The sequence below is a fragment of the Aricia agestis genome, chromosome 12 (genome assembly GCF_905147365.1).
Source record: "Aricia agestis chromosome 12, ilAriAges1.1, whole genome shotgun sequence".
Lineage (NCBI taxonomy): Eukaryota > Metazoa > Arthropoda > Insecta > Lepidoptera > Lycaenidae > Aricia > Aricia agestis.
Genome location: NC_056417.1, coordinates 11,424,663 through 11,436,771, shown reverse-complemented (window position 1 = coordinate 11,436,771; position 12,109 = coordinate 11,424,663). Strand labels below are relative to the sequence as shown.

Here is a 12,109-nt window from a genome sequence, read left to right as displayed (position 1 = left end):
GCCTGACGTTTTTCTTTGCTCGCAGGAGGTCCTGAGCATCACCGCGGCGAAGCTGGAGGAGATAATCAAGCCGCTGGGCGACGAGTACGACCGGCACGAGTACGAGGTCGGGTCCCCGGACTCCACCGAGGAAAAGAACCTCGAGAGCCGGCAGGCGGCCGTCGCGCTGCTGCAGATCAAGAACTACGACCCCACGAAGTACGCGAAGCCCGCCGAGCCGCACATCACGTTCAACAGCGTGCCGACCCTGCCGCCCGCGGACCGCGCGCGCGAGGTTATGCACTGCAACGCCGTCATCGACATAATAAGTAAGGCGGTGGCGGTCGCGCGCGAGACCGACCGCCTTCCGCCTGGCTACGAGGAAGCGCCGCAGGAGTACGACGATCAGTACTACGCGCCGCAGGTCACGAGCCCACACAGCGACCACGACAACAAGGAAATCGATTTATCCCTGTACTCGAAGGCGGACAGCGAGCCGAGCGAGCGAGCGGAGCGCGAGTACGCGGCGCCGCGGCCGGCGAGCTTCGCGGACGAGTACAAGCAGCACGTGTTCGGGAAGGGCAAGAGGAAGGACGGCGCGGGGTACGAGGAGTGCAGCCAGAGCAGCAGCGGCTCCGACCCCGACAGGCTGCAGATGGATATATCCGAGATCTCGCAGGTGAGCCGCCCAAACTATTTTTTTTAATACAATAAGGGGGCAAAGGAGCAAACGGGGATGGAAAGCAACTACCGTCGCCCATGGACGAATTGACGATAGTTGTTTTCCATCCATTCCAAAACATTAGAGCTGCTGGTGCGTTGCCGGCCATGTATTTATTATGCGATGTATATGGTGTTTGCTAGCTATGTATGATTATTTTATCAACTTTTTTTAACATCTAAATATTAGCTACCGCGCCGGTAGCCGCATAGTAATCCGAGGTTTAAAATAGCGACATTTAGCGTTTTGATATACACGTAACATTTATTTGCAAACGCAGTTTGCAGCGAGCGTTAATTGAGTATAATAATGTATGTTAGCTAAATGTGACTATTTTGGTATGTTTGTGTAAAAAATTGGACAACCAAATTAGGCACAACTGTGTGTGTGTTTACACTTTACATAATAACATGAGATTGAAAGGACACTTCTGATGAAGGCAAATTACATAGTAAACACCAGCATTGTACTGCTAACTGTTTAAACTTTAAGTTATTATTGTACTGTCGACGTTGACTGAAGTATTTTGTTAAAGAACGAGATTCATTAAACAAGATACAATATCATTTCTGTAACTTCTCAGTTATTTCAAATCACCTGTATACCAAATTTTATAATATTAATACAATTAATTTAAGTATATAAAATATGTAGGATGACCCAGAGGAAACTCAGTCTGTGCCTTCAACGCAGTCTTCGCCTAAACCGCCGCACGAGAACGAAAACGACAAGGAATCTCTATGGCAGGCTCTCCATAAACAAAACGGTATGTTGGATTTCATAGTGCATAGATAATGAGGATTTTTAATATTCTATTTGTCACCAGGTGCTGCTATGTAGCCTTAGGGCTATAACTCATCGGGAAGCCAACGCGACGTAGCCAGTGACATTACCATCTGGCCGATTCTGTATCGTACTCCTACCTCTACGTCGCTGCAAGCGCTGCTTTTTTTAAACTTAACATTAAGATTAAATTAAGAAATTTAAAAAAAAAAACCCGCCAAAAAACTTTAAAAAGTAATGAAATAATATATTTTACTGACTTTAAGTTTAAATAATTCCTAAGTGTAAAGTGATATTTTAGTCCATAATTGTTGTCACGGTGTGTCGGGGGACCGCCAACAGTGTCTTTTGCATTTTGTATCGCCATGTCACTGATTGTCTCGATACTATAATGTTTTATGAAATCAAACATCTACATTAGCGGTCCCCCGACACACCTTGACAACAATTATGGACTAAAATATCACTTTAAACTTAGGAATTATTTAAACTTAAAGTCAGTAAAATATATTATTTCATTACTTTTTAAAGTTTTTTGGCGGGGGTTTTTTTAAATTTCTTAATTTAATTTTATTTCAAGCTTTTTAAACTTGTGTTGGTTATACTGCAGAATAATTCCTATCAACAGGATCATATTATATCCCAATGAATACCATCTAGGAGTGTCTTTTTTGATGAGGCCGTCAATATGAGTCCAAACATGAAACCTTCACTTTGGTTTCTTAATATGGAGCTCGGCTCCTATAGAATCCAGGTGATGCTGCAGCAGCAGCATGCAAAAATTTATTGGCTATCTACGTCTTACTAGTTGTCGCAATTGAAAATGGGCCCAAACACGAAACCATTGCTCTAAGTTGGTGAGGAGTTGGGTATCCTATTGATTACCAGGTGATGCTGCAGCACCAGGTCAACTTTCCATCAATGTGTAATATTCATGAATGTCACGACCTAGAATGCAATAAAGCCCACCAAACGACTGCAAGTTGCTAATCGGCCCTTCATTAACCAGATGAACAGCGATTTTTCAGTACAGAGCAGGCTGATGATGATGAACTATAGCTAAGAACACTCTCAATTAAGTCAGCTTTCAAACAAAAAAAAACTAGATCAAAATCGGTCCACCCGTTTGGATACTACGATGCCACAGACAGACAGACAGACAGACAGACCGACAGACAGATACGTCAAACTTATAACAACCCTCTTTTTTGTCGGGTGTTAAAAAACACCACTCTGCGGCGACGTAGAGACGCCAGACGTTGCTTAGACACTGGCTGCGTCGCGTTGGCTTCCCGGTGAGTTATAGCCCTTAGGGTCTATATCGTGTCAAACCGCTTTCATGTATCACGATAATATACCTTTTTGACACAAGATACTATAGACCCTAACGCTACATAGCGGCACCTGGTGGCAAATAGAATATCAAAAGGCAAAAGCCCTCATTTGTTCATTTCTTATTTCACTTAAATTTGTTTGGGTGCGTCACCGCAAGTTGGTCCGACGCTTTTTTATGTTTTTAAATTACATTATTTATTTTGTGACATGTTCATTGAAGAGTTGCGTCGTCGCTCACAATAATGTAGGCAACATTCTTAATTATAGACGAATATCACATTAAAAAAAGGGGTAAAAAATCAATTGCCCACCTCAGTTTTTGTCATTGTTTTTGTCGAATGTGCCATGCATTAGCGTGACCAGTAATAATTATTACAGTTCTCTTTCTAAACTCATGTATGTTTTACTGCGCAGGTCGCGGCGGCGAAGCAACGCAACTGCTGCGGCGGCTAATCAACAGCAAACATCTTGGTATGACGGTGTCGCCGCTGCGAGCGCCCGCGCCTCCGCCGCCGCCCAACGGACTTATGCCGGTAAGTACTGTATTCGATATTAAGAATAAATAGAAAAAATAATGTATGTTTTGTCGCATCGTACGCTAGGGTACCCGTGAGATAAGAGCCAGTCCACACGGTGCGTTGCGTCAGCATACAAATAACCACACACAATTCACATGGCGCGCTTCGTCGTGACAGCAGCGCGCAACGCACACATGACGGACAGCAGCCCCCGAGACGAACGGGAGGGGGTGTATTTTTAATGTGACATTTGTGTGTTGACGTTAAGACTGTAATGACGCTGTGATAACGCAGCGCCCCTGTGGCCGGCTATACGTCAAACGGCAGCGCTGCGACGACGCAACGCTGACGCATAAATTATACGCTTCAATAAATATTAAATCTCAGCCATAACATGGGACAACCATGCTTCGCACAAAAACTTAGGCAGATCACCGGCGTAACAGTAAAAATTAACATTCGTATAATAACGAGCATTCGTACATAGTACATAAACCCGCATTTTGTATTTTTCCTCTTAAGAACGCAAGTAATGTTACATGCATTTTAAAAATGTCAAAAATAAATAATGATATTGTTTTGCGGTATCAGATAAGTATATACATGACTTCACAACTTTACTGACGAGATATTGTAGTGATTCTAAGAAAATGGTACAGTTATCGTTAAACAAATAGTGCAATTTACATACTGCACACCTAGTGCATTGTTTATTGAAATAAACAAGTTTCCTCAAATAAAACGTCAGAGTTTATTGCTTTTAAGAAAAGCGAGGCCACATATTGATCCATCGCGTTGCGGTGTTGATCATTTTACATACATAATATATTTTTATGACTTGCCTTTGATGAGTTGTGTCGTCGTCCGTCGAACGTTGATTTGACCGGAAGACAGACAAGAGTGGGAGAGTGAATGTCGCGCTGCGCTGTCACCGATTTGTATTGTGTTGTCGCACGTCGCTGCAACGCAAATACGTGGCGTACAATCAGGGGCGTAGCTAACGCTGTATCTACTGTATCAATTACACGGGGGCCCCCAAAAACGTAATTTACCCTTCATAAGGGCTCCCAAACAAATTTTTATATAGGGCCCCCGCCCCCCGCCAAGCTACTCTTCTACATACGGTGCTTTAGCAACGCATTAAAGCAGTGTGGCCTCGCCCTTAATCATAAAGGTCGTTGCTTTATGTTGTACTATTGTTGTGTTTTCCTTTTCTTGTTATTGGTAACGTAAAGATAAGTTTCGAGACATATGAAATATTAAGTACAATTTTTTTTCTTAAGATAAATATCTTTTTTCTGAACTACGGGAAAAGATTTTATGTCTTAGCTTTGACATGCAGTATTATGGCAATATTTTGTTTCTTAGTTTTTTTTTTTCAATAATAAACAAAATTCAAGAATATTGCACAAAATTTCGTCATCAGGCCACTGCAGCAGAAATATTTATTTATTAACAAAATAATTATGTAATTACATAATAAGCTTATTTGGTCATGACAATATAGATAACAATGGCATTTCGTTTAAATCTAAATATTATCGTGTATCGGCGATTAAAATTCAGATTGTAATGTGGCTTAGGACTTTCCTTATGCCTTGAGGTACCGGAAACTAATTTTTATGCGTATACAGTTACCTGATTTTATCCTGTACTCCATGTTTGTCTTATTTTGTAAAGAAATCGCGCATTTCTAGGTCATTGGCAAGAACGATCATATGTGTTATGAAGATTTAGTAATGTGTTTAATTATTTAATTATTCATCAAATACTAATGTACATTTTCACCAACCTTAAACGTAAAATGTCTCTTAGCGGCCATCAATGTGTATGAAGTATGAACCGATGACAAAATTATCTAATGATTTCTAACAAACTATAGTAATCCCAAACGTGTAAGACAGTGCACTGAAATAACATAATTACAGTAATTGTGAGTTGATGGACCATTTGTCAAACTCACGTGTTAGTCACACTTTGGCCTTGCCTATGTTATTTGGAGAACTGTAGAACAGATCTCCTTCTGATTCTAATTAACGGTCTATAACTTCCGTAAAAGAAAATATGAATGAAAGTGATATAAAGTGCAATGTTCTCAGCTTTATATAGCACTAGATGAAGCCCGCAACGAGTCGACGTCATGCGGTGACGCGGACGGCGAGCTGACGGCAGCGGCTGTTGCTGACCCACTTGATTTTGCTGACGTGCAAAACGGCGAGTCGCGCATGGATAAACTATGTAAATGATAACTTTTTATATTTTCCATGTAGAACGGCGATTGGACGCACACGCGCGCGGCGCTTGCGAGCGCGAACGCCGGCGGCACGGCGCGTAGGAAACAGAGCTGCCCGGCGCGCGCGCAGCCAGCCACCGAGCCCGCCTGGCCGCCACCTGATACTGTAAGTTATATATCAATCAAAGCCTTTTACTGTGAGAATATAGTATATAATCATGATTTGTTTTTACACGTTTTGCACGTTATTGTACAAAGGCGGGCTTAATGCCTTGTGGCATTTTCTTCCAGCCAAATGTGAAAAAAATAAAATTTTAATCTTATATTAGAGTTGCCGACACTACTTGTCATTACCTTACAATAGCGTTAGCTTCACCCTTACAAAAATGTCAATATCAATTAAATTATTCCAGTAACATACAAATTACAATCAAACACTGAATTGAGAAGGGAATACCTGCGAATTGCCTGTACGAATGCGTAACATGTTCTTTACAAATTAATGGTGGTTTTTTAACTTTAATATATAATCATATCAATCAATATAATCATAATTGTTATCAGACATATTTAAATGAAACATTTCTACTTGTATTTCAGGAGAACGCCGCTGGCGGCGCAGGCGCAGCAGCAAGCCCGCGCGGGCCGCGGGTGGAACTTTCATGCAGCAACTGCGGCACGCACACGACAACAATATGGCGTCGCGACGCTCGCGGCGAGATGGTGTGCAACGCGTGCGGGTTGTACTACAAGCTGCACGGCGTCGCGCGACCCACCGCGATGCGTCGCGACACTATACACACGCGTCGCCGCAGACCACGACACGACGCAAAGCACTCGCGTTCCAGTAAGTTTAGTTTAGAACCCAAACATCATTCACTGTTAAGTTTGACGCTCGCTGTGAGATGGTTGTACGACAAGCTGCACGGCGTCGCGCGGTCAACTGCAATGCGTCGCGACACTATACACACGCGTCGCCACTCGCCGCAGACCACGAAACGACGCAAAGCATTCGCGCTCCAGTACGTATATAGCTTACTTAGAATCCAAGTTGCTTACCGCAAAAAATTACTCTATGTCTATTCCCAATACTTTATACTTTCTTCTAAATCGGTTCAGCGGATTAAGTTTCTTATCAGTTCTCACACTATCCAGAGTTTAAAGGACTCAAGTTCGTCATGATTACGCCTGAAATGCTATTCGAATTGATGACACATAATGCCGAAATTGCGTTGTGCGTTTCTGTTAGGAGTAAGTTCAATAAGAGCTTATTTTGCAAAGTAAGTTAATGTCAGTTCAGCACTTATAAAATCAGCCCCGGAACTTTCGTCGCTAACTTCGGCATGATTGAGATACTTCGCGTGAAAGAGTGACAGATGGGCACAATTGCGCGTATGTAATGTTACATGTTCTCTATATCTACTCATCTCCACAGAGTCACGTCGCTCCGGCGGTAACGCTGGAGGCGGGGCCACATGCGAGGCGGAGGAGGGCGGCGCGGAGGAGGCGGTGCTAGCGGCCCTACGCAGACAGCTGCAACCCAATCTGCTTGCCGCACTACATGCGTACGCGCCACGAGACCAGCCCGCACAGGTATGACATCCGTACTATACTAATCGCCACAGTCGTGTCGCTCCGGCAGTACCGCTGGAGGCGGTGCCACATGCGAGGCGGAGGAAGGCGGCGCGGAGGAGGCGGTGCTAGCGGCCCTACGCAGACAGCTGCAACCCAACCTGCCAGCCGCACTACATGCGTACGCGCCGCGAGACCAGCCCGCACAGGTATGACATCCGTACTATACTAATCACCACATAGTCGCGTCGCTCCGGCAGTACCGCTGGAGGCGGGGCCACATGCGAGGCGGAGGAGGCGGTGCTAGCGGCCCTACGCAGACAGCTGCAACCCAACCTGCTAGCCGCACTACATGCGTACGCGCCGCGCGACCAGCCCGCACAAGTACGTGTACGCTCGTAAATAAAATGGTCGCAACGCCGATTTTTTTTCAATAAATAAGCTAATATTTACGCATGTGTTTGCCAATGTGTTTATACGTATGTGTGCACAGGCATTAAACAGATTATTGTGCATAACATTTTCAAGTTTATTTTGTGATTTCTTTAGTTTCTAAAGTATTGAAATATTAAAAAAAATAAGAAATCACAAGTTATATTGTGTCTTTAATGAATATTAGATCCTAACTCAAGCGTTTTCCTACAGGGGCTACAGGTAGGGCGCAGTATGCCAGAATATGACGACGCGCCGCTAAACCTCGTGGCGAGTCACGTCGCCGCAGAAGAGACGCACTGACCGACAAGCGCGTGCGACAGCACCCAGTTACCCGCAGATACCATATAGATTTTACTCTGTGACGCAAAATCCGATAGAATCGATTACGAATCGATTTTATTTAATAGTTTAATCGAGTAAAAGTGGAATCGATGTTCGAGTATTACTCTATTAAGCTACTCGATGATCGTTATTATATTCTAAAGTCGATAGTGGAAAGCACCTGTTGATTAGAAACCTGATTATTTTAAAGTTAGGCCTACACCGTGACTGTGATGTCCCGATTCAGGCTACGTTTCTCTCGCACGGGGGAAGTGGGACCATAGTACATTCGCACCTTCATTTTAGTGATGCAGTGCATCATAATATAGTTTCCGGTTGTATAAATAATGGGCATTACATATAGACTGGAAGTAAAGAATCTAAGTGCGCTTAGTTCGTGATCGGCAAACTGCCGAGCCGTCATCTAGAGTGAGATATATTTGTCTCCTTGTTACAATAAAAAAAAAGAATTTTCGGAATCTCTCGATTAGGCACCATACCTTAACCTGCTTACTTAAAAAATATTTTTATTCTCCAAAAATCTCTTGATTAAAGTATGATTTTACGATTCAACTATAAGTAGTACTCGTTTCTAATAACACGAAACTACTATTATTGATTTCATTACCAGCACCTACTTTTTAGAAAAAAAAATCGAACTGATTTAAAAATAGAACTTATACACAAAACTTACAGATAGATATTTTTGTAACAGAATCCGAAGGCACAGAAAACATATTTTATTATACCTGTAATATTCAAAGTAACAGTTTTATTAGAATCTCCAAACACGAATCCGTAGTTTTAAATAGATTATATTCTGGGCATTATAATAGTGAGTTTCATAGTAGGATTTCAATTTGATTATTAAGTTTACGTTGAAAAATGACAAATATATTTAAGACTAAAATTTCAATTTAGGGCTCAAATATTTCATGTATAAGATGTATTCGTTTCAGTATAACTATCAATACATTATATTCCTCTTGTGATAAAGAACGTATTATGAACGAATCGATACGAATGATACGGATCACTCGATCGGTTCGCGATTAAAAATCGAATTTCCAATATCGATTAGTGGTTTGATATCGATTGAATTAAATCGATCCTAAACCAATCCTTGCCTTATAATGCTCTCTTGATATTGATGAAATTATATTTACGGTTACCTATTGCAGGACGCAAGTATTCGCGTAGGTTAAGATTATATTGATAAGATATTGTAAATGTTATTATTTAGCGGTAACGAAAAGGCGTAAATCGATAGTTATTTATTTCCCCATTTCGGTCAGTATTTAAAATATAAGTATTCTCAGGCGATTATATTTTGATGGAACACACGAAGCAATAAGTCTCCCCTAATATACTTAAGCGACGTCGTCGAATTTATCGTAAGCCAGTAGATAAGTTAGTTCCCGTGAAGTTTAGTTTTGTATTCGAGTTGATGACTTTTATTAATCGATGCCGTACTTTAAGTCATTAGTTTGTATTTAGTCGTAGAGGAGTGTTGCAAGCCGACGTCGCGTCGCTCGGTCCGGGTGGTCGTATACGTAGAACCAAATCGTCGTGGCATTATTTTGGGTATATTTTACCGGTATCACCTCATTGTGGTCAGTTTTGTAAATAATTTGTGTTAAAAGCGAGGAGCATTTATATTATTTCTAATCACGGCTGTATTGTTTTTTTTTTGCCAATTCTATTTTAATCTTTTGTCACCGTCCTTAACTTACGTCTCTACTTAATTTAGTATTAATTTATTTATTACGGAATCCCCACGGGCCAGTAGTGCAGTCTATGAGACATTGTGATATTTTTAAGCGAGCGAACGACTCGCCGATTTCCGTTGCAGCTTGTATGTATTAGAATTACTTCTGTGGATGATATTTATGAAGCTTTAAAATTGAGATTATTTATCCGTTATTGGATTGGCCTAGTGCGAGGGTTTTGTGCTGTTTCATCGTGGTAAGATTAAAAAAATACGAGCAGCGCCATCTACCGCCGTTAAACTAAATTGTTTGGTTCTGTGGATAAAACAGCACAAACTCTAGCGCTAGGTCCGCGTAGAGTATCTTCTGTATACCTAAACGGTCTTGACAATAAGAAATTGAATAAGTGGTATGTCTCAAAATTGTGCTCTCTAATTTCTAACTTCGCTCTCTGTAAATATAAAATTATATGAGAACACATGATTGTATTAGGTTATGACTTATGACTTAGCACGATAAGTGACGGCGACTACTTAAATAACAAGTTTTCTTGTACAAAAATTACCCTCTTGTTAAAAGAGTTGGTTATTCTTAATAGCTTCGCCAGATCTAAATGAATCCCAAGTGCTAAGTCGCGAATATGTGTAGGGCCTTGTTTTGTGATTATTTTAGAATCGATTGTAGTATTCATGTTAGGCTTGATTAGCCGCGTACTGACTGAGCGAGCAGCCTCGCGAGGCAAATCCTCGGTCGGTCAAGACATGCCTCACCCGAGGCAAACGGGCGAGGCATGTCAGAAAAGCGGCAAATGTCCGAAGCTGCCTCGCGAGGCCGCTCCCTTGGTCAGTACGCGGCTATTTATATGTGTCTGCCTGAATGCGCGGTTTGGTGGTTCGCGCCGCCGCATATAAGTCCAGCCTCAGACTCTATCCCTCACTAACCTTGCTGCGTGCAGTAGTGACAGTATTATTTTGATCGAACGTAACTCTGTACATTGTTAGTATATAGTTTTATCATTTTACCGTGAAGATGAATCTCGTATATGAATGTAATTATCGAATGCTAAATATTATACGGCTAAGTACCCAATCGTTGGCAAAAGTAAGGAACTCCAACGATAGGATTTTCTTAAGTGCCAAAAGTTGGGTACTTTGGTCGGCGTTTAGAAATCTCCTCTCGTATGAAAAATATAAGGTGAATTAAATAATTAAGTTTTCCATAGGAGCTTTAAAATATATGTTCCGTTGATACCATAAATTGCTCTGTTCAGAAAAAAACTTAATGCATAACATAGATTTTTGCACATTTATATTTTGATTCCGTTAAAATTACCTTATATACGCAAATGTGTATTACTGATTTGAAAATTATTTTAATTCGTTCCAAATGCAATAATTCTAAACAAAAAACATTTAGGTTACAGTTTAGTTAGTTTGTGAACAATATTATGTAATATGTATAATGAATAATTAATGTAGGCACTAACAAACCGGTTGTGTTGTTTTACTCTAACAAGCATGTGTTTGTGAGTTCTTTGTTTACTGTATTCTGATATACTAGGGCTCACTTGGCCCAGTCTCGGTCACTTTTATAATATTCCTTCTCTTTCATAAGTATGAAAAACGATAGAGATGGAAATTCTAAACTGGTGTAAGTTGGCCCTAGTAATGCTAATGTATCGTAATTTATGCTGAAATGTTAAAGTTGTACGTAAAATTACTTATAACTTCAAAGACTGAAAAGATTGCTTTTTTTCAATTTTTATTGCCGCTCCTAAGCCCTAACTTCTAATGCTAGACGTAGATTATACGAGATAAATCATGCCTTTATTATCAGATTCAAATGCTGCAAGGATAAGACATTTTGGAGCTATATAGGTGATACAACCTTTAGCAAATGATTGCTTCGTTCTTAAAGGTTTCTAACAACACTTGAACCTGATAATATAATTCAAATTGTGTTAAAAATAAAGCATTTTATAACTTGGCAGTAACTAAAGTAATAATAATTTTTAAAAAATCTATAGTATCCACGGTCTAGTCTACATCTAGCATTACATTAAAATTATAAATATAGTCCTCCTCTTATTCATATTATTCAGTTTACAAAATATTTATTCAGTTTTCAAGTTTGAACTAAGTACAATTATTATATACTTAACCTAAAACTACATGTAAATTACAAATAACAATAATAAAGTATTACATAAATTAAGTGAATCTCTGAAATTTTCAATTTATTATAAAAAGTATATTACTTAAAATTATCGATATAGACGCATAATAAATAATATGTATAATGTTTTTATCGAAGCAATCTGAAGGTATGCTCGCTAAGCTGGGCTATTTTTGAGTGTGTGTAAAGAATATGTGCTATTATATCTGTGTGTATTCCCAAAAGCAATAATATTGTGATATGTAGAGAACATGTACGCAATAATTTTTCCGCATAATATCTTTAACATTGTCAATTACAACTTACAACATTGTAAAATTCAGCTCAT

General features: G+C 40.3%; 1 protein-coding gene across 4 annotated transcripts in view; it reads left to right on the top strand.

Annotated features, from left to right (window-relative positions):
* Window positions 1-10,382, top strand: part of LOC121732758 — a 30,989-nt gene extending 20,607 nt beyond the window's left edge. For 2 of the 4 annotated variants that reach the window (XM_042122714.1, XM_042122718.1), the window contains exons 3-9: window positions 26-658; window positions 1,355-1,466; window positions 3,233-3,351; window positions 5,607-5,735; window positions 6,170-6,416; window positions 7,005-7,162; window positions 7,787-10,382. In XM_042122714.1, the coding sequence (XP_041978648.1) occupies window positions 26-658; window positions 1,355-1,466; window positions 3,233-3,351; window positions 5,607-5,735; window positions 6,170-6,416; window positions 7,005-7,162; window positions 7,787-7,876 (1,488 nt within the window). In that variant the 3' untranslated portion in view covers window positions 7,877-10,382. Of the gene's footprint in view, window positions 1-25; window positions 659-1,354; window positions 1,467-3,232; window positions 3,352-5,606; window positions 5,736-6,169; window positions 6,417-7,004; window positions 7,163-7,429; window positions 7,526-7,786 lie in introns of all 4 variants that reach the window. The other 2 variants (XM_042122716.1, XM_042122715.1) reach the window with 2 other exon arrangements.
* The last annotated feature ends 1,727 nt before the right edge of the window (window positions 10,383-12,109 follow it).